General features: G+C 43.0%; 1 protein-coding gene across 1 annotated transcript in view; it reads right to left on the minus strand.

The window, feature by feature from the left end:
* The window catches only part of LOC309327113 (uncharacterized protein), a 79,432-nt gene extending 66,539 nt beyond the window's left edge, over positions 1–12,893 (minus strand). The window contains exon 1 of the mRNA XM_081836190.1: positions 12,620–12,893. Within this exon, the coding sequence (XP_081692316.1) occupies positions 12,620–12,677 (58 nt within the window). The 5' untranslated portion in view covers positions 12,678–12,893. The remainder of the gene's footprint in view (positions 1–12,619) is intronic.
* Between the last annotated feature and the right edge of the window lie 11,058 nt (positions 12,894–23,951).

Raw genomic sequence — 23,951 nt, forward strand, 5'->3', positions numbered from 1 at the left:
AATTGCTGCTGTTGCCTAACTGACCATCACTGCATTTTCAGAGTGAGTTGTGCTGTTGCTTCTTTAGTCCTAACACACTCCTAATGTCCTTCTAAGTTTCATGATGGGAATATGTAAATGGGAAGCATATATTCTTCTAAATTATGGTCAAGATACAGTTAGGTTGACTCTATCTCTCTGTCTTCTACTTGATTGTGTTGATGTTTAAGAAGTTCCAAGAAACATTTGCTTAGACTGTTTTAGTTCCAGACAAAAAATTGCTCCACATATTCATGAGTTAGTCCCATTACACTGGGAATATCACATGTGTGATGTTATCCTTCATCATTTCTGTTCTTTATTTCTGAATGTGGGAGATTTTTGAAAGGGTGTTTGATTTCCCAGTAGCCACAGTGATAGGTTCCTGTACAAAAATTCTGTGATAGAAAGCTTAGAAGGGGAGGATTAAGGACTTGGGGAGACAGCTGCACTCGGGTCCTGTTTGTGGGCAGAGGCTTCTGGTGAACTACGGAGAGAAGATCCAGCAAAGCTCTACTTAATCTTTTATGTATAAGACAATGGTGACTTCACATTTCCATTAATATTCTATTGCTCTTTCTTTGTGGACTTGACCATAATCACTGTGTTTGCCTATCTGTCTCAAACTCTTTACCACTGCATGCCTTGAGTCATTGGACAGATCTGCACAGTACGAGATGGGAGAAGAGAAGCATTTGCTCCACACATTTTCCCTTCAAATAAAAAAATGTTTCATACATTCACGACTGATGTTAGCTGGATACACTGTGTGGTCGTTTCTTATCCTCTGCTTCATCAGAGTCATTTTCTGAACACGTAATATTTTGTAAGGGGGTACTGCCTCAATCTCAAAATAATTTGGTGGCTTCTTTTTCTCCAGTTCATTGGACATCCAAACATTGACCTCTATTTGTTTTAAACTGTGTCTTTGATTTAGTATCTCTCCCATTCTGACCTGCAAGGGCTGGGTATGGGAAGAAGAATGTGAGAGACCATGGATTTCCATACTGTTGTTGGCTAGGCATATTTTGTGAGATCCAGTGTGAGCTCTTTCTGTTATAAGCATTATGGATTCATAGTTATCATGCAATGCTGGTATAACAGTGAGAGCACAGTGATACAGGCTCAAACCAACACTTCCATTGGGACAAAATCTTATTAATATAGATGACATTTTGAGGCTACCATAGATGTCCCTGGTCATATTGCCTAGATTTTGATTTTGGCAGAGAGTTGCCTCCTGCATGATTTCAGGGTGTGTGCATTTTACATGTAATCCCACTTAAATCCAAAATCTTAAATCCAAAATCCAAAATTACTCCTGAAACTCCCGTGGTGTCTTTTCCACTGCCTATTTGCTTTTGGGGATGTGGAGGTGGGGAGAGATATGATAGTTTGGTGGGAAATCTGATATATGTGGTAGCTTCTGAATATCTAGTGCTTTTCCAAGCCCCTTTCATTCATTGTGGCTTCTTTTTGTTGGTTCATCTTTTAAGATTGCAAAATTATCCCAGGAATCTCTCTGTATGTGTTCAGTTGGCCTTCTGTTCCATATTTATTTAGACCCTTCTCTGTGTCACCTGGAAAGCTGTCACCAAACTTGGGGGAGGCTCAGAAATGGCCATTAGTGCCATGCAAGGAACTGCTGCTGAAATGGGGGGGCGGGGCAAGATATTTCTGTGCATGTGCAGAAGCACACATACACACATACACAACTAGGAACGTGATAGCACATACCAGAAAAAGGTCATTATCCCACCCCCCTGCAGACTCTCTTTGCACCTAATTATGAATGACTGAAAAGCAGGTTTTGGATAGAGCATTCATCACTGTGGGAGCTCCAGCTACTATAGTATGCACCGTGATACATGACTTGACAAAATCTGGAGAACTCAAAAACACTGCTCAGCTACAAGTGCTGAGACATGTCATCCACTCTGACATTTGTCCCGAGGCACCAGGTTTCTTTGATCACAGATGGGATTGTAAAGTTTGGATGTGGGACCATGACTCCAGTGTTAACCTATTTCAGCCAAGGTGTCTCATGGTGGACTGAGTGCAGGCTGCCTTTATACATCTCTATTCTGACCAGATTTAACTGATCCACATATATTCTTTGAGTTCAGTTCGGGTAGATAAATCTATGAATTGTAGAGTTGGAAGGGACCCCAAGGGTCATTGAATCCAACTACATGGAGAATGTTGTTCTCCATGGACAAAGGTCTACAGGATGGTTGATTGGACAGAGTTTTTGGCACAGGGTTTGTTACTGTGGTAGCCTCCATATTGTTGCACCGTGCTACATTCCTGTGCGCAAACTTCAGTCATGATCAGATTATTTTCCTCCTCAATTAGAGCTTTAGCAAAACAACAACAACCCAAGTAAATGAGTACATAAGCATTCTTTTTTTTTATTGTGCAAGAGAAGAATACAAATCTAAGTGCATAAATGTCTTTGATTTGGTCTTCTCTCTCTTTGTTATTATATCAAGCTCAAAAAATGATCAAAGGTTTATCTAACTTTCAGTTTATAGACTTAAACAGGGGTTCCCAATCAACTGGAACTTTTAAGGTTTAGTAGGGGAGATGTTTGTGGGTCTGTTTTGAAAGATATAACATGGCTTTTCTGTTAAGAAATATATAACATGGCTATTACCCCGGTTGTCTTTCCAGCCCATCTGTAGTTAAAAGCCATCCATTCTGGTAGGTGAATGGTAGTCCCCCCCCCCCCACATAGGAACAAAGCTGATAACCTCCTGAAACACCACCATGAACCATCATCCCATTATGTTTCTGAAATAATTGTTGGATGTAGAAGAGAGCAGCTTCCTGTATCTGTTACACCTGTTTTTGCTCCTTTGTGGTGTTGAGGCCATCATTTGGATTTGGTGGTCAGTGATTTATTTACTCTACCTTTGTCTTGTTTTGAATTATGTGCTGAAAACTGCTCTGTGGTCACTTCATTGTGCTGCTGGAACATTTATAATTGTGGCTAATAAATAAAAACAATGCACACATATACCATTTTCTCTTTGAAGCAGACTCTTACTGAATGCCAAAGATTTAAGTTTTATGTATCTTAGAAGAGAATGGTTAAAGCTCAGAAGAGCTATGCAATTCCTTGGGCACTTATATACACCTGTTAAAGTATTCTGGTTACCATGATTTGAGTCTCCAATCAGCCATGACACTTACTGGGTGACCTTAGGTCAGTTGCTATCTCAAAGCCTAACCTACCTGGATGGCTCAGTTGGCTAGAGTATGGTGCTGATCCCCATATGGGACAACTGCATATTCCTTCATTGCAAGGGGTTGGGCTAGATGATCCACGGGGTCCCTTCCAACTCTACAATTAGAGGATTCTACTTCACAGGGTTGTTGTGAGGATAGAATGGAAATGGCTGAAGAATCATGCCCACCCCCTTGAGCTCCTTGGAGGAAAGGAACTAGAGTGAAGGAAGACTCTAGTGGCAGAGGACAGAATATCTTGGGCCATCACTGCTAACTATTGGCTAACTATTGGCTCATATGCAGCCAGCATAATAAATCTGTTGGTTCCCTCTCATTGTCTCCAAAGACTATTTGTACGGGATTGTATCACTGTGCCCCAGCCCCAAACCACAGTGAGGAGAGTCTTGACAAAAACTTCCTTTGCTCTCAGCTTATGGGAGTTGCTTCCTGCAAATAAGTGATGAGGGTCCCTGTCCTACAGATATGCACAGCTCTAATGGTGCACAGAGTAGCTTTCCCCAGTCTGTTCGGTGTCATTGCAGGCTCCCTTGCAAAGTTTGAATGTTGCCCATCAGCTAAGATGACTGCTTTCTTTTCAGGATTGCCCAGGGCCAATACACCATGTTTTTGTTCAACAATACCATGGTCCCTCTCCCAGCTGAATATTAATTTATTCTTAAATTTATATTCCCGCCCTTCCTCACAAAGTAGTCCAGGGTGGCAAATGGCAAGCCACAAAATGATTTTTAAAAACCTCATTTGCCATCTGGACAGGGTATCTTAATGATCTGAGAAGTCTGTCTGATAGGAGATGAATAGGGTATGTGCTGCTTGTTGTTGTTTTTAAACAAATACTCAAGGAAGAGAAAGTGTCCTCTGGAGACTTTGACATCTTCCCAGAGCATACAGTATATATACACTGTATTGTCAGTCAATGTTGTTTGATGGGTAGGTTTTCATATGGTATTTTGGATTCAAGTCCAACCTCAGCTGTGATCAACACAGTATGATTGAATGGAAATGAGTTTCTTTGAACTGTTTTATGGTGTGATGCTGCCTGAACCAGTGAAAATGAGTCCATATGAGTCCTGTATACAAGGGACTTTGTAGGCCCAACAACCTGTACTAAGAACATAAGAATAGCCTGCTGGATCAGCCCAATGGTCCATCTGCTCCAGCATCCTGTTCTCCCCAGATGCCTTTGGGGAGTCTGCAAGCAGGCTTTGAGCACAACAGCACTCTCCCCTTCTGTGGTTTCCAGTAACTGGTAAACTGGTGCTGAGGCCAGTCTTGAGGAGCAGCACACCTGAAGAGTCCCTCTCCTGCTGTGTTATGGTATGGTAGTAAGGCATCTCTATCTTAGCTGGGCCCTGCCAGATGTGCAGAGCTGACTCACCCCTGGAGTGCATAGGGAACTTGTGAGACCCAGCAATAGTAACATTAAGCGATATCCATGCTCCCCTGTCAATCAGCAATGTGACCAATGGGAGGCTGAGGATGATGTGGAAGCATAACAGAAGGCTATGTCCATGTTGCTTTCTTAGGAGTGATTTTGTGGGAACCTGTGGTAGATGTCAAGGGGCCAGAGGTTCATGTACCAGTTTGAGAAAGGACCTGCCTGTACCAAAAGATAGCATCGCCCATACCTGTGTGTGTCTCCATAAGGAGTTTTTGTATTGAGAAGTAACACTGTGGTAGCCATATCCCCACACAATGGTTTGTGCCAGTACTAAAATGCTTACCAGCACTCAAGACAGAAAACCATCCTTTTGTATATGGATGCGGAAGGGAGAATGTATGGAATTCTGCAACCACCAATCACAAACTCTACCATGGAAATATATCTAGTTCTGTTGAGTGTAAATATATTCTGTATGAAGGTAGCATATGGCCTTCCCCCAAGAAGTAGAATTTTGGTGTTTCTGGTGGTGTTCCATGTAGACCAAGTTCACTGTTTCTTCATCACCCAACAATTATGGGGAAGGTCATCAAGCAGTGACTTTTCTACCTCAAAAATTGGTGTATAAATTGACTCGAGATCTTAATTTCATTCATCTCATTAATCTGCTTAACCACCTTTAAGGTCTTTGCCAACTTCCTGCTCAAACTGTGTGAGGAAACAGAAACAGAATCGGCTTCCTGTCTAAGATTAATTTGCGGTACTGTTAGAGACATGCCAGTTTTGTTTGCTAGTGACTTCAGTGGCAAAGTTGGCTTTGGATATGCAGAGATGTAAACAGCAGTCACGGTAAATGTGACAAATTTCGAGGTGAAGAATTATCAGCTGGACACAAGATAGATGGGAAGAGAGCGATTCATCCCAAGATATATAGGGAACCATATGGAGTTTCTTTTTAAAATCATACATTTGTGCATGAATATATTTGTATGTTGAAACTGAGTAGTAGGTGGCTACACAGAAGCACAGGAGTGATCATGTTTTTGTGTTGCTGAGGAGAGAGGCTAATTTCACGCATATGCTGCAACTTTTTTACAGTTGACTTTTTCAAAATGGAAGCTCGATGTAGCTCCGCATCTTGATAATTTTTTTACAATATATCAATATATTCAAAAATTATAAAGCTCTTTTGCTGTGTGAGACAAGAAGCCAATAGCATCTGCTTGAACATCACCAGGACATAGTAAGGTGAGGTTCCTTTACTGTCCTCCTTTTGACTCTGATGTTTCCATTTGAGGTACCCTGAAGATCTTTCAACTTCCTTTGAAACCTGAGATGGGAAGCATAACTATTAGTGCAATTCATAGACAAGATTTGGACAGATCTATCTATCTATCATCTATCTATCTATCATCTATATCTATCTATCTATCTATCTATCTATCTATCTATCTATCTATCTATCTATCTATCTATCTATCATCTATCTATCTATCATCTATCTATCTATCTATCTATCTATCTATCTATCTATCTATCATCTATCTATCTATCATCTATCTATCTATCTATCTATCTATCTATCTATCTATCTATCATCTATCTATCATCTATCTATCTATCTATCTATCTATCTATCTATCTATCTATCATCTATCTATCTATCTATCTATCTATCTATCTATCTATCTATCATCTATCTATCTATCATCTATCTATCTATCTATCTATCTATCTATCTATCTATCTATCTATCATCTATCTATATCTATATCTATATCTATCATCTATCATCTATCATCTATCTAATCTCATCCTTTGAGTACTGTGTGTGGAGGAAAAAATCAGATATATAGAAGAGGTTGAAGAGTATGTTTAAGAACTCACACACATATGAGTTCATTCTTAAGCTTATGTTGAACGAGAGAGAGGCATTTGCCTTTGTAATTTTGATTCAACATGCATGATTGATGTGTTAGGGAACAATGCATCCAGCGCTGTTTATCTCAGTGGTATCCTTTCATTCTGAACACAGAAGATTTTGTAAGGGCTTTAATCACTGTGCCGCTACCCCCGTATCTATCACAGTGATTCACTCCCATACAGAAAAATGGAGTGTGTGTGTGGTGGGAAAGTATAGGCAGGGTATCATAGATTGCTCTAAGAAAAGGTTTCTTAAGGGACAGTGACTTACAAAGGTCCACGGAAATTCCATTTGCCTGAGATGAAATGTTGAAGAAATTGATGGCATACTCTTGATAAGCTTGAAAAGATATGCCAGGTCCCCCCTTAAAAAGTTCACAAAGTGCTTGCTACTTCTGGAATGTGATTTATTGATGTGCTGTCCCAGTCTGTTACACCGTGCTCTGTAAGCTCAGAAAAAACAGAGCCTGTTCAGATTGGAGTTCTTTCTGGGGCAGGGCTGTAGCTCAGTGACAGTCTTCACTTTGCATTCAGAAGGTCTCAGGTTCAGTCCCCAGCATCTCCAGGTGGAGCCTGGAGACACTGAATCCCTAGAGAACTGCTGCTGGTCTTTGCATACAGCAATGAGCTAGAAGGAACAATGATCTGACTTGGTATTTATGAAACTTTTCAGCATGTTATCTAACTTTTCAGCATGTGACTAAAACTGTGTCTTAAGCAAATAGCTCTCTCATCCTGAGTTGGGAAGGTTGAGCATGGAAAGAAAAAGGTGAACAATTACCCCTTCTTTTCTTTTTTCTTTTTAATTACCAAATCTCTATTTGCATATTTGCTACCCATAAATTGTATTTACCTAGGTGACTATGTCTATTGCAAAAATGAACCTATATTATGTGTGTGTGTGTTTATAATAATCACCATAATAGTAAATACCCATAAAATAAAACAACATTCCTCTTGGAAGAGGTGCAAGCCCGTAGAGTTGGCTTCTCACTAGGAAGTTAGTTGCACTCAGATTTCCCACTGAAATTAATGAGCGTTAAATCACTGCTAACTTTTCACATTAATCCCAATGGGACCTATGTAAATACAGCCAGCTTTGTAGTTTAGTCACGCTGGCCACATGTCCCAGAAGTCTGTCTGTGGACAAATGCCAACTCCCTTGGCCTGAAGCAAGATGAGTGCTTCACCCCATAGTCTTAACTGTCCAGGGGTTCTTTATCTTTACCTTACCTTACACAAGAGTACTGAGTTCATCCCTAGTATGCTAGCATAGGATTGCTCCCTAGTATATATTTCCTTGACATATTAGATTTAAAAAAACCATAGTTTTAATGAACTATAAGGGTCCTTTACCCCTAATCAGGGTCCAAAGAGAAGTAGCAATCCATGTATGGAACAGAATAAATGATTTAGCAGGAGCAGCCATTTGAAACAGTTGTCTGTACATAATCTGAGGAGGTTTTTGACAGGAGACCTCTCATTGTGTAGGGCCAGCTACCCACACAGTGCTACATGGCTTGGCAAAATCTAGAGGATCCCACAGTAATGCTCATTGAGATCGTCCATCCACTCAGGCTTTTGCTCATGGCTCCCTAAGCAAAAGTTGTTGTCATTTTTAAATGGGGTGATAGAAAAGAAATTTCCAGGGAGTAGCTTGTTCCAAAGTGATCATTTAAGGCCAATGGAATCTCTTTTACCTTAGATGGTTGGTAGCAGTTGGCATGGTTTCCTTTGAACATTCTTACTCCATGTTTTTCATCTGGTCACATTCCATAGTTTCCAAATACTTCAAATTACATTTTAGAAAACCGGCACTGATTAATTAAACAAACAAACAAACAAACTGATGAACATGTGACCTTGGGCATGGTTGTGTGAATTCCCCTCAGTTTCTTGTGTGTATAAGAGAGAGAAACAGAGAGGGAGAATGGTGAAGTAAGAGAGAGTGAGGAAGTGGAAGCTCTGAGGTATTGAAGGCTTCCACACAACTCATTCTCATCTGAGTCCCACTAATTTAAAGTTATTTCCTTCCCAGTATGTTTGTTTACGATTCTGGCCATGGGGACCGCTCTGGGCGTCTCTGGGTATACAGTCGGCCTTCTGAGTCACCTCTTGCTGAAAGCAAGTTCCATGCCATTCCACCCCCTCAAAGACACCAAACTTGGGAGAACTTCCAGAGTGGGCTTTAGCTCAGCGCAGTGAGCTGCCACCAGAAACAAAAAATATCGCAGTGCTTAAAAATAGTCACCATAGATTTTTGAATGATGTATCAGGGAACACGTAGCACTTAAAACAACCACCACCACAATTTGCCAAGTCTCTTTTCTAACTAACTCTGTCCCACATGGAAAAAGTATGACTTCATGTTTGCAAAGGGATCTAGCCACAATCACATTTCATCCAGTTGTTGGTTGATAGAGCAGGTTTTTGATGGGGCACCCATCACTGTGGTAGCCCCTGCTATAATAATACACCATGATACAAGGCTTGACAAAAATCTGAAAGATTCGACAACACTTTCAAATTTATCCTTCGTTTTCCATTGTAGAAAACCAGCAACAAAGTGCTTTCATGACTCCAGTTCTTCCATGAATGTAGGTCTTCTAGGAGATGGTTGACTGGTTGGACAGAAGGCATTTGGACGTGGTTTATGTTACTGTCATAGCTCCCATAACTATAGTTAGCACTATGATATTTCCCTATACCAAAACCATTGTAACAGGTTCGCCGACCGGTTCTGTCTGAGAAGTAATGAGGAAGGACTTTCAGCTATGTCAGCCTAATCCGCAAGTTTAAAACAGCAACCCTGCAGGTTTAGATAACCTTCAAGATATAAATAAACTGAGAGCTCAAAACAAATGGAAATCTCATTGCCTAGAGTAGGAGAAACTTCGGGGCTCTCTTTGATCTGTCAAGGAGCATCTAAGGTGGCCACTGCCCAACTTGCACGGTGGGAGATGTTCAAGCAAATCCTCTTAATTCACATTTCTTCACAAAGCATTTGTCCTCACATTTGCCAACATTCACTACCGTGGATACGGTTGGCTTTAGGACAGGGATAGGGAATCTTTGATCCTCCAAATGTTGCTGGACTCCGGCTCCAATTCATCCCAGCCAGCATGGCCAAAAGTCAGGGATGATAGGAGTTGTAGTCTAATGCCTCTGGAAGGCCACAGGCTTTGCACCTCTGCCTTAGGGGGTTTGTAAAAATCAGTGTGTATATGCATTGCACCTGGCATATGAAGATTTAAAGGTATTGTGTATAAAACCTGAAATAGCATTCAGAGTCAACATTTGATGTGAAACTTGCAATGATTTGTGACTGAAATGGGGGGGCAGAGGTGGAATTACCACATTTCAGATTGCTACTGTTTTAGCCATGTGACATTTTTCTGTTTAATATTGCTCTTACAAGCTTTTTGATAGACTTCATTTCACTGTGGGAGCTGCTACTCCATAGGTACATGGTGTTACAGAGCTGTACAAAATCCTGTAGAAGGAATGATTAGGGGAGGCGCCACTTGCTTCTCATGCAATGATCTCATGAAGGATTTTGGTGGATAATTCCAGCCCAAGTGGTGGTCAACCAGCTTGAAACAGTCCACAGGTCATGTACTAGGGCCTGTCCGCTGCTATCCTTTGGTTGCCTGATTTTGGATTTTTACTAATCATATTTTTTTAAAAAAAGATAATAATTTTATTATTTATACTCTGTCCATCTGGTTGTGTTTCCCCAGCCACTCTGGGCGGCTCCCAACAGAACAGAGTAAAACTTCAAACATAAAAAACTTCCCTAAACAGGGCTGCCTTCAGATGTCTTCAAAAAGTCAGATAGCTGTTTATTTCCTTGACATCTGATGGGAGGGAGTTCCACAGGGTGGGTGCCACTACCGAGAAGACCCTCTGCCTGGTTCCCTTTAACCTCACTTCTCTCAGTGAGGAAACCACCAGAAGGCCCTCAGTGCTGGACCTCAGTGTTCGGGCAGAACGATGGGGGTGGAGACACTCCTACTCCTTGCCCTGCTTTTGGCATCTTCTAGGGATTGCCCAAGATTGTTTGAGGCAATGGATAGTGTGTAAGGGGGGATGGGAAATACAGTTTTCAGAGGAGAGTGCTTGAGAAATTGATTTTATTCTTGCAACTGAACATCTGATGTGAAACTTGAAACCATTTGCAGCTGATTTTTTTAGGGGGGGGGGCAGGCAGCAATTGCCACATTTCAGATTGCTGCAGTTTTAGTGGTATGTGAGCCAGTGTGGTGTAGTGGTGAACTGGGTTTGCGTCTCCTCTCCTCCACATGCAGCTGCTGGGTGACCTTGGGCCAGTCACACTTCTCTGAAGTCTCTCAGCCTCACAGAGTGTTTGTTGAGAGGGAGGGAGGGAAAGGAGAATGTTAGCCGCTTTGAGACTCCTTATGGTAGTGATAAAGCAGGATATCAAATCGAAACTCTTCTACTCTTTTATGCCACTTTCTGCTGGTTAAAACTGTACTTGCAAGCTTTTTGATAGGGTTCTTTTCACAGTGGTAGCTGCCAGTCCAGTAGCTGCCACTACACCATGCTGCAGAGCTGTGCAAAAACCCATGGCAAGATTGGATATTGAAGGGACCACCTGTTTCTCATGCAGTGTTCTCATGAAGGATCTGCCTAGAGCATTGTTGACCAACTGGTGGCCGACCAGCTGAAACTAGTCCACTGGCTATGTATTTGGGCCTGTTAGCTGCCATCTTTGCATTGTTCAGTTTTGGATAGTTACTTTCCCTGGTTTTGGCATCCACCTGAGCTTCAGCCCTGAACTGCTGGTGGCCTGAGGCAATGGATAGTGTATTAGGGTGTGTGCCGGGGGCAGGGGAGAGGGAATACAGATTTCAGGGGACAGTGCTTGAGAATTTTATTTTATTTATTTAACAGAATGTATATACCAGTTAATCATCAAAACCTCAGAGCAGTTTACATAATATATAATATATTGAAAGTGCTGGTAAGATCAGAAGTCAAAATCAGCAGTTTTAAAAATACACCTTCTAATACAAAATGCCATGCTAGTATGTATGTATGTATGTATGTATGTATTTATGCATGGCCTGCCCTGCCCTTCCTCTCAAATGAGCCAATGGTTAAAAACAAATGTGTGCTCACTTTACATGATTGGGTAAACTAGCTTAACCAAAAAACGTTTGGTAAGTGAAGGCACCTGCCTAATTTCAGTAGACAGGGAGTTCAAAAGTGTACAGTAGGTGCTGTCACACTGAAAGATCAGTTCCTTGCACACGTGGAAGGAATATTATGTTTTAGTTGGAGGAAGTGAAAAAACAGCCTGTCTAGATTTTTGATTGGCTTGCTAGAAAAACAGTCTTTTTTAAAAAAATGCCACAACTCTTTCCCACTTAAATCTGTCCTGCAGAAAAATGATTGTTTCATGTAGAAGGTAGGATTTGGATGTAACTTGATTTGATTTGCACAGCAGTTTTTGACAGAGCATGAATCACTGTGGTAGTTGCCATAATATGCACCATGATACATGGCTTGGCAAAATCTGAAGGACTCAAGAACATGTTCAGGTGCCATTGTAGAAAACCAGCACCAATGGGTTTTCAAGACTCAAGTTCTCCCATGAATGCATGCCTTCTGGGAGATGGATGGAGTTTGAGCATGCTGTATTTTCTTGTCATAGCTCCCATAACTATAATAACACCCTGATATTTCCCTGTATAAAAGCGTCTGTAAAGTTGGCGTGAATGTTTTGCCTCCTCAGTGAATGAGTGAGCAATTATATCATGTCATTCAACACCCTCAAGTTAAAATTAACAGCAATGTTTATCTTATTCATCATTGTTATTAATCCTTTTAAGTTTGTATACTGCTTTTCCATATAGATAGGTTGTGGATGTGGTTGACTTTAGGACAGGGATACAGAATCTGTGGCCTCCCAGATGAGGTTGGACACTAGCTCCCATCAACAGGGCCAGCATGCCCATGTGGCAGGGTTAGGTGACCGCCTCAGGCAGCAGGATCCACAGATACGGCCTCCAAGGAGCACATTACCTGTCACAGTCTCAGCAGCAGCACACTCCTTTGGCTGCCGGATCTGCCTCCTCGTCATCAGCCACTGTCCAATGCTGCCTCCACAGCAAGCTCTCAGTGAATAGGAGACATTTCTGGTCTCCTCCCACCCGCTGTTCCTGGGGAGGCAGAACAGCACCAGTTTGCTTCATGCTGAACCTTCTAACTTCTTGCTCAGATGTAGTGAATGGAGTTTTTGCATAGGCATGTAAATGGAGCCTTGATGATAACTTCCATTTCTCTCCGAATTTTTTTGAGACAGTGATCTGGGTGCTGTAGATATGCATTGCTGCACTTGTATGTAGAGGAGGTTGTGGGGATCTAGAACTCTTCATTTTCCTATGCAGCTTTCCCAGAAAGCTTTGGATGTATTGGTTCACCTTCTGAGGATAGTCCAGAGCTATCATGGGATATATTGGTACAATAGCTTGACACCATGTGTCCCCCACTGTGATATGTAGTTCAACAAAAACCCATATAATACCTTATTTTTTAAAAGGTTGAAAATTCACCCTGACACACACACACACACACACACACACACACACACACACACACAAACACCACTGTCTTTTGGGGCCTTCTTACTGAAATCAACAGGACTTAAGTTATTAGTAAATTGCCCCATTGTTTTCACTGGGTCCTATGTTCAGTTGACATTGACTGCACTCCTAACCCCACTTACCTGGGAGCAAGACCCACTGAATTCAATAGGGTTTACTTCTGAGTAGAATTAGTCCAAAACCGTGCCCATATGTGAAGTAGGACAATATCATGTTCCCAAAAGGAACATGTTTTGTTTGCCAAATGGAAAGGAGTGAACACTCACACATTTGAAGAAGAGCATTTCAAGATTTACTAACTTTCTATAATAAGGTGTATCACAATATTGTGGCAATGTGGTCATGCGGTTTGGCACACTGTTGGCACAGATTTTTATGGGGCATGGCTGCCATCTACTGGACAAGCAAAAGAGCAAAGAATCCTATTCACTGTGACTAACAATAGCTGCTTCTTTTCCCTTTCCTTAGCAACATCACAATGAGCGATAACTGGGTTAAACAAAGAAGTCTCCGCATCTGACCCTAGGCGGGAAAGAGCTGGTCTTCCCTGGTTGCTCTTTCAGAAAGAGGTGACTACATAAATTAAATACTTTCTGTTGCAGAAGAGTTTTGCATGTGAATAAGAAAGTCAACACACAGACTTGGACTTGGGAGCCAGTGTGGTGTAGTGGTTAAGAGCGGTAGACTCGTAATCTGGTGAACCAGGTTCACGTCTCCGCTCCTCCACATGCAGCTGCTGGGTGACCTTGGGCCAGTCACACTTCTTTGAAGTCTCTCAGCCCCACTCACCTCACAGAGTGTTTGTTGTGGGGGAGGAAGGGAAAGGAGAATGTTAGCCGCTTTGAGACTCCTGAAGGGGAGTGAAAGGCGGGATATCAAATCCAAACTCTTCTTCTTCTTCTTCTTCTTCTTCTTGGACGTAGACATTGTAGTGTTTACTGTGCTCTTCTTTCTGATGATGGCTCCTCTGCAGGCAAGACCAAGGAAGCCCTGGGCCTAGTTGTCTACCATCACTCAACCAACCCGACTCTACAGTTTGCTGGGCCTTAGAATGGCCTCCTTCATCTCTTCTGTTCTTCAACTGCTGGACAGCTCCTCTCAACCTCACAAAGGGCTGATCCACATCCACTGCGCATGCAATACTAATTTAAAACATACCACTTCCCCCAAAGGCTCATTGGACTGTAGTAGCTACAATATTCAGCAAACTACAGTTCCCAGGATTCTTTGAGGGAAGTCATGTGTCTTAGATATGCCCCAGATATGCTTTGAGCTTGGCTGTTCTGGAGGGAGGATGAGGGGAAGGGAAGCATTGTCAGTATAAGGGTTTGGTTTTTTTGTAATTAACATATATGCTGTAAGTATATATTTCATGAAGTTTAATAAAAATAATAAACACCCCTCACAAAACACCAATAGGATTGAGTCTTGCATGTACTATACTTAAGTGAGCCAGTGTGGTGTAGTGATTAAGAGCGGCGGACTCGTAATCTGGTGAACCGGGTTTGATTCCCCGCTCCTCCACATGCAGCTGCTGGGTGACCTTGGGTCAGTCACACTTCTTTGAAGTCACTCAGCCTCACTCACCTCACAGAGTGCTTGGGGGAGGAAGGGAAAGGAGGTTGTTAGCCACTTTGAGACTCCTTAGGTTAGTGATAAAGCGGGATATCAAATCCAAACTCCTCCTCCTCTTCTTCTTCTTCTTCTTCTTCTTCTTATTTGAGCCCCTTGTACATTTTACTTATGAGATTGTACACCTTCCTGTTCACCAGAAAAATGGCAAATTCTGTAATAAGGAAATACGGATTATTTTGCAAATTCTGCAGTACGGAAGTGCAGTACGGAAGTTCATTATGCATACTGAGAGAATAAGCATGCATTCATTTGTATAGCTTATGATTAAGCTGGGCTTTGAATTGTCTTCACTTCAAGGCATGTGTAGAATTTTGCAGTAAGGATTTAGCAATACTCCTGTGTCATTTTTAAATTATCATGACAAAGGCCAAGTTGCTAGCCAAACTATGGTGGTGGCTTTCACAGGAAGAATGGTATATCCCAACAGAACAGAGTCTGAGGGCCCACGGTAGCTTTGCACCACAGAGGAAACAAGTAGTATTATGCAAAATTGGCAAATTTGCGTTTGGTGTGAACTGAGTCCTCCTCCCTTTATAACAAAGATTTATATGTAGCTAACAAAGTAAAATGACCTAAAGGCAGATGGTGAAAACTGATAGACAGAAGTCGAGTTCTCCCAGATAGTTCAGATGCTGCTCCTAAATTCTGTTGCTCTAATCATACAAAGAGGAAAGTCACCTCATGGTTCCTTTTCCACCTGAAACAAATTGAATTCCCCCCTCCATATTTCTATTTGGCAAGCCTTCTTCAGTGGGCAGCATTGTGGGCGGGCCCTGGGGTCTCACCTGTAAACCAGAAAATGGCAGGCTGGATCATATGCCTGCCATATCCAATCATGGTGGGTCTGTGAGGGTGTGTATCTGGGCGTAGAAACAACTGCCCATTGGTGGCACTTGGCTCCACACCCAGGGCCAGGATAAATTCCAGCTCTCCCTGGTCATTCGGCCTCCTTTTGTTTGGCAAGGCCCAACTGAGCTGATTTTCAAGAACACATCGGGTGAAAGTGTCTCCTTGTTGCTCCATCTACTAAATAGTTATTCTGGTAATTATTTAATTGGTCTCATCCCATCTGCCCTATCATCCTCATGGGCCTTTACCAGCTTCCTCCTTTAATAGTATGGGCGGAAACAGGAATCATATGGGCTTCCTGTGTGAGAATAAATTCGGATGCAGAGAGCGAAGAGAATACTGCAGAGTCAAGAGGAACTCAAGTCAAGATGGATAAGTAGATGAACAGAAAGTTATATAGGAGTGTATTTGGATTGCTGATCATCTGAATATACTAGAATTCCTCCTGATTTTGAAGATCACTGTTTTGTTTTGTTGTTTTGTTTTTAATAGACAATTTGGCATCTGCACCTTGGTGTTTTTTGATGAATCGCCTGGATTGAAACGGTTTTGGATTGAGAGAGAACCACACTAATTTGCCCCTGGAGAACTTCAGAACCATCAGCAGGTGAGCTGAGTTGTTCTTACTGTCCTGCTTCCTTCCTGACCCTCACTGATTTTTCTGTATGAGCTGAACTATTGCTCCCTCAACTCCCGACTGATTCTCTAAGATCTGTGTTAGGGATAAGTACCTATATCGGATGTAAATATGCTTATTCAAATTACATCCAAGAGTTGGACAGCAATGTTCATTCTCTCTCTCTCTCAGTACAATATATGACCCTCCAGATGTGGAAAATCATGTAGCTAAATAAAAATATTCATGTGTGTATTTAAGAAGCGGGAGAGGAAAAAAAACATTTGCTTGGCCCACCTTCATTCCAGATAAGCAGTTGCTTTGCAGATGTACAATCAGCATGTTATAATGTCATAGAATCATAGAACTGTGGAGCTGGAAGGGACCCCAAGGGTCATCTAGCCCAGTCCCATGTGAACTGCTACCGTTCCTTCTCCTTTGGTGTCTTTTCTTTGTGAGCATGGATGATTTTACTAGGGTGCATGTTACAATGCTACTCCCAGGATCCACAGTGATGTATTCCTCTACAAAAAAACAACAACATTGACTGTGAAATTGAAATCATGAGGGATACCATGTAAGCCTCCACTCCAAATATTGATGGAGCACTCATCAGAAATTTGGAGTGGATATGGGATGTTTCTTCTCACAAAAGAATATAGACAGATTAATACAATGTGAATTTATTTAAGTATGTGATCTCAGTATGCAATCTATGAACGTGGGACTGTACATGTTGTTACTCTCTGGTACACAGCATTGTTCCTCAGCGCTCTATATTTTGTCCCCAGCATCAACCTAGGGAAGGTAATGAGATCCCTTCTGATGCAATGGGATCTCTTCTGGTATTTTTCATCTGGACACTTTCTAATTTTAAATGTTTCTTATAAATGTCATTGTTACAAAACAACAACCCAGCATTGGTGGGTTTGATAAATCAATGAATGCAATTATCCTTGGTCTACTGGATGAATAATGGAGTTTTAGGCTTGAATAGTGTCATTGTCAGGCATCCCCAAACTCAGCCCTCCAGATGTTTTGGGACTACAATTCCCATCATCCCTGACCACTGGTCCTGTTAGCTAGGGATGATGGGAGTTGTAGTCCTGAGTTTGGGGATGCCTGATCATTGTGGTAGTTCCTATAGCCATGACACACTCTTTACCCCAGGCAGATGTTGGTGGATTTCAGTTCCCATCATTTCCTAGCCATGCTGGCTGGTGCTGATTGGAACTGGAATCCAGAAACATCTGGAGGGCTGTATCGGACAGAATCCATGCCCCCGAGTTCCTTTAACAGGATACCCTTAATGCGGAAGGGCAGGCGGAGGCTACACCCTCCTCTCCATCCAAACAAAAGCTAACCTCACAAACTTTTGACCATAGCTTCAAGGTAGGCAAAAACCAAATGGCTGGAGTCAATCTGCCAAGTGGAAAAAAATCCCAAAAATATGATGACCAAAATTAGCCCATAGCAAAGTCGTAGCGCAGCAAAGCAGAAGAAGAGGCAAGGGATGGGAGATCTGGTGAAGGGTGTGAGAGGACAAACTCCCCACCACACCATGGTTTAAATTCCCTGTGGCCCATCAGTGCTGACTGGTCACCAGGGGGCATCCCTTGAGCGGGGCCCTGCCCAGCACTGACAGTGTGGACAAGCAGCGGTGGGGAAGGCATCAGTCTCCATCCCTGGGCCAGATCACCGGGAGGGCCCGGGGCTCAGGACCCAGCCGCAATGCTGTCCACCAAATCAGGTGAGCGGACCTATCAAATCATCTGATGGAACATGACTTCATAGTTCTTCATCTAGATTAGAGGTGTGTCTTCAATGACTTCAATGGAATTTGACTTCATTGCGTGCTATCATGAAGCCATTTTGCTGGTATTTACACAAAGACAAATGCTTTAATCAACTTGACAGTTAACTCCATCTATTGGAGACATATAGCCAGTAGTTCCTGAGCAGGTGTTGAGAATGACTGCGGTTTTTGTGCAGATGCTTGATTGCTCTGGCTCACTGTGCCGCACACAGTAGTATACTGCTGTGTCTGCAGTTACCAGGGACCTCAACTGAAGATATACTTCATTTTTGGAGGTGTCCCTGGTGATGCTGATTCGACTTCCAAATGTTGGGCTGTATGTGGTGCCAGCACCATCTTCTGTGTCCTCAATCTCCCCCATCCATTTCAGACCCTTCCCTGGAGGCTGCTGGATCCAATTCCAATAATAATCACCAACTTGAACCCCAGAAACTGCACAGGTCAGCTTGAAGGAGTCTCCGGGCTTCACCAGTCCTGGACCAGACTCGATTATCTGTAGAGTGGAAGACATACCTACAAAAGAATGCAGAACTTGTGTTATAATTGGGAACCTCTTTGTGTTCTACTCAACATTTTGGTTTTATACAAAGGATAAATCCTCACCAGGAGAGAAGCTCAGGAGAATGAAAAATAGCAGTGGGAAACTCATCTTTCTTTCTTTCTTTCTTTCTTTCTTTCTTTCTTTCTTTCTTTCTTTCTTTCTTTCTTTCTTTCTTCAAAACAAAAAGGGACTCAGCCAGGTCACGGAGCAATGCTGGATGGTGGTATTTAAGCACAAAGGGCCTGGTCAGGTGATTTGCATAGAGGGTGTTCAGTCGCATCTGGTCCTGCACTTAAGAAGCAGAGCGGATGAGATAAGACATGCTTACGGGAATGACTCCAATCAAGGGGTCATGGGGCTGGGGGAGACACTCCCCAGTTTTTGCCTTCTACCCTAATTGCAGCTTTCATTCACAGTGCATTGTACCTTGCACCCCTAATGATGTTCTTTTTAGGAGCATAGGAAGCAGCCTTATACCTTGTAAGTCCAATGTCCTTCTATCACAGTATTTCATTGCTGGCTTGTGTGACAGGGCTCCTTTTGATGCCATTCACCCTCCCATGCCCTTAAGGCAGTATCATTCCAGTATATTTGGGGGTGGACAGACAGGATGGCTGCTGCAAAAAGGTAAGAATAGTGAGGTTCTTCCCACTGCAGGGCTCTATAGCAGTTGTTGTCATTATTATTTTTATTATTATGATATATACTCAAGGCAGCTTACAAACAAGAACCACTAAATACATCAAGAAATCAAACCTTAAAATACAATTGAACATTGATACAATTTAAACCAGGCACCCCCAAACTCGGCTCTCCAGCTGTTTTGGAACTACAACTCCCATCATCCCTAGCTAACAGGACCAGTGATCAGGGATGATGGGAATTGTAGTCCTAAAACAGCTGGCAGGCCGAGTTTGGGGATGCCTGATTTAAACTATGTACATACAGGCAACATGCGGCCCCTTGCACACATTCAATATGTGTGCTACCATGCACATGTGCATCAAGCTGAACGCAGAAGTGACCTGGAAATGCCACAAAAAGTGGCGGAATGGGGCAGGACGGGGGTGGAATGGGGTGTTTGCAATGGTGCCTTTTCAATGGTGTTTCAAGGATACACGATTTCACTGATGCATGCGATGCCTTGGAACGTAACCCCCATGTAAACGGGAGATTGCCTGTATATGAAATCTGTTTAGAACATACCAATAATTACAGTAAAAATGGCAGTGTGCCAGCCCTTTCCACTGCAGCTGCAGTAAACTCAACCCCCCACAAACCATCAAACGTTTTTCTTCTTCTCAAATCGTTTGGCTCACATCGGATATCAAGGAGGGGCAAGTGACCTTGCACTTGGGTTGTTCTTTCAGGCTTCCCATTAGGGCTTCTGGCTGGCCACTGTCAGAGGCTGAACTAGATGGACCTTTGGCATGATCCAAATTTTAAAGGTGGTTTTGCTGTGCTTTGTCTTGTTCACAGTTACAAAGCTGCGTGACTTTTTTGGATGTATCTGTGACTTCGAGATTAAAACGCAGTTGAATATAAATAAGGATGACAGTGCAACTCAGAATCACTTGGTATGATCAGTCAGTTGGGTGAAAAGGAAGATAATGGGTAACTCAAAGTCAATACTCTCCCTTTAATCACAACCTGTTTAAGAATAGAAATAATGTTCACCAATTTCCAGTACTGAGCCAGTTTAACGCAGCATTCAACTCGATGAGAAGTTTTGAAATGAATTTTTAACTTGGCAAAATATATAATCCCCGGCACCAGCACTGAGGACACAAGTGTCTATGGATGACAACCCTCTATGGATGAACATTACCGCTTACAGATTTTAACTGAAGACCTTTACTGTCATTTTTTTGTTCTCCAATGCTCCACTGATACTGGGTCTCCTCCAGATGTGAGGTGGGATTTAGAGCTGGGTCTCCCGCACCCATCAACTAAATGCCTCATTGATTTGAGCTGCCATTTCTGTTACTTGAGGCATTGAAGTCTATGGACGTGAATATCACCGTTAATGTTTTCCCCGCTTTTCTTAGGCAGTTCTCATTCTCTGTCCCCGACTGTTTAACCCGGGATGGGAGGAAACACCTGGGAGAGGAAGGGTGGGGAGAATGGAACATGGCATAGCTGTGTTTAAACTGAGGTGCTTTTCTTTTAAGCAGAACCAGGTATCCATAGTATATCACTTTCATGTCACTGTTTTCTAACCACTCCCTCCTTTTTCTACAGGCCTCTGCTTCACTCTGTCCCAATGTGTCTGACTGTTGTACAGTAATGCATGGCTGTGTCTGTAGTTGTCACAGAGCTCAGTCTCAGAAATGACTTGGTCTGTGAAGAATCCACAGAAATGGCGATGCAGCATAGTAGGAGCTTGCAGTCCACTCTCCCATCCATTTGAGCCATTTCCCGGGGGCCTGTCATACCCAGTGCCACCTGTAGCTGCTTGTCCCAGGGACTAGTGTGCAGATTCACCCCCCTCGAATAAAGAGCTGCAGTTCTTATGTGGAAGTCATTACATGTAAGGCCAGGGAGCTCGTAGCTTTGAGGCTCCTTGCCTCCAAGAACCTCTTTTGTGAGACTTTGCAGGTGGTTGTCAGTCTGGCGATTTGAGAGATTGTTGTTTGCTTTGGAAAGGATTGTCTCTGCTGCCACCTGCTAGACAAGGAGAATATAGCTGAGGGCTGGTCTGAGAGGTCATAAAAGTGATTTATTTCATACAGCTATTTAAGCATGGGTGACACTGTCGTCATAATTGAGCCTAAGATGTGAGAAGCAATCACTTTTAATAACATTTAAAGTGGGAGCTGACTCCATAAAAGTCAAAAAGAAACCTAAGCCAATCCGAGCACATCATACCCTCAACGCTTCTCAGAATTTCTGCTGCCCAAAGAAAGTGGCTGAAGCATTTTGCCCTCAAAGGGGGTGCAGATATTCAGCACAAATTTAGCTGGATTCAATGGATGTCTGTTGGTGACAGGGATCTATCAGTTCCTGTGCCAAGAGGTGGAGTCTGAGGGTGGATCTTGCAGGGATGCTTCCTTGCTTTGGTTCACTGTGTCTCTTGCCTCGCACAGCAAAATACACTGCTGTGTCTGCAGCTGTCAGGGAGCTCAGCTGGAGATACACTTCATTTCTGGAGATGTCCCTGGAGATGCTGACTCGACTTCTCAGTGCTGAATTGATCTCAGTGGTTCCTCCATTTGCAGTGCTGCGAATGAATGCTACCCATTCCAGCCCTTTCCCTGGAGGCTGCCGGATCCAGTTCCAGTAATAATCAATGATTTGAACCCCAGAATCTCTGCAGGTCAGTTTGAAGGACTCCCCAGGTTTCACCAGTCCTGGACCAGACTCAATTATCTGTGGAGTGCAGCAGATACCTGCAAAAGAATGCAGAAATTGTGTCATAATCAGGAATCTTTTTCCATTGGGTTCAACATTTTTGTTTTTATTCCAATGGATAAATCCTCACCAGGGGAGATGCTTAGGACAATGAGGAAAAGCAACATGAAACTCATATCTCCCTCCCTCCCTCCCTCCCTCCTTCCTTCCTTCCTTCCTTCCTTCCTTCCTTCCTTCCTTCCTTCCTTCCTCTCTCTCTCCTTCACTCTCTCTACTTTAAATTTAGTAAGGAGTGAATGGGACTCAGCCAAGCCAGGGTGTCACACTGGGCAATCCTATTTAAACAGAAGGAGGCTGGTGGGGTGATTTGCCTAGAAGGCGTTCTGTCGTGTCTGGTCCTGCATTTAAGAAGCAAAGAGGAGCAAAGGAGACTCAGTTGCAAGAATGACTCCAAGCGATGGATTGGTGGGTGGGTAGGGGCTCCCCCAAATTTTGCCTTTTATCGAATTGCTGTTCCACCATTCATTCATGGCAGACTTTCTTCACTTGTTGTTGTTGTGTAGTTGTTTAGTCGTGTCCGACTCTTCATGACCCCCTGGACCAGAGCATGCCAGGCACTCCTGTCTTCCACTGCCTCCCGCAGTTTGGTCAAACTCAAGCTGGTAGCTTCAAGAACACTGTCCCACCATCTCATCCTCTCTTGTCCACTTCTCCTTGTGCCCTCCATCTTTCCCAACATCAGGGTCTTTTCCAGGGAGTCTTCTCTTCTCATGAGGTGGCCAAAGTTTTGGAGCCTCAGCTTCATGATCTGTCCTTCCAATGAGCACTCAGGGCTGATTTCCTTAAGAATGGATACGTTTGATCTTCTTGCAGTCCATGGGACTCTCAAGAGTCTCCTCCAGCACCATAATTCAAAAGCATCAATTCTTCATCGTCAATTCTTCTTAAGCAAGTTCTTTTATGAAAATAGGAAGCCACCTACGAGTTCTTTTAGGAGGATCCATCTAGCTTAGTATTGCTTCCACTGACTGGCAGCAGCTCTCCAAGATTTCTAACTGAGGAGAGGACCCCCCCCCCCAAAAAAATTGTCTTCTATCTTAATTGCTCTTCCAGCTTTCATTCATGGTGCACTGTATTTATCCTACCTAAGGACATTCTTTTAGGAGCATAGGAAACCTCTGTATGCCTAGTAAGACCACTATCCATCTAGTTCAGTGTTGTCTACACTGACTGGCAGGAGCTCTCCAGGGTTGCAAACTGCAATCTCTCCCAGGGATTGAATGTGGGACTTTCTGTGCACTAAGCTCTACCAGTCAGCCACAGCCCTTTGCTCCATCAAGTAGATATTTCTGAATCAATCAATCGACGCTTTCTGGGTTTCTGGACTGAATGAAAATGGTCTCGCTTAATCACTCTTTCGCCCACTTTCACTGGGTTTGCATTTTGTGCTGCAGGCTGTTATCACTGTCTAAAAAGGCAGCCCCCCCCCCAAGCCTTGAGTTGTGTCTCATGCACTCATCAATGGCTCTCATGGAGCTTAGCATCTCCATGATCTTAGCGGCTGATTTTGTGATTGAACGCATGGAGTTCTACAGCATGAGAACCTCCCCCTTTATCCTGCTTCTCTTTTCTTAATGCAATTCTCCTTCCTCGCCGCAATGTGTGTCAACGTGGGATGTGGAGAGTGGAGAAAAAGGGGCACAGCTTCAGTGATTTCAAAATGATGTGGTTTCTTTTAAGCAGAACCGAGCAGCTATAGTACATTGCTTTCTATTTTCTAACCACATCCTCCTTTTTGTACAGGCCTCTGCTTCAGTCTGTCCCACTGTGCCTGTTGCACAGTAATACATGGCTGTGTCTGCAGCTGTCACAGAGCTCAGCCTCAGAAAGTACTTGGTTTGGGAAGAATCCACAGAGATGGTGATTCGGCTGCGGAGAGATGG

The sequence above is a fragment of the Podarcis erhardii genome (assembly GCF_964252035.2).
Source record: "Podarcis erhardii genome assembly, chromosome: 13".
NCBI classification, from domain to species: Eukaryota; Metazoa; Chordata; class Lepidosauria; order Squamata; family Lacertidae; genus Podarcis; species Podarcis erhardii.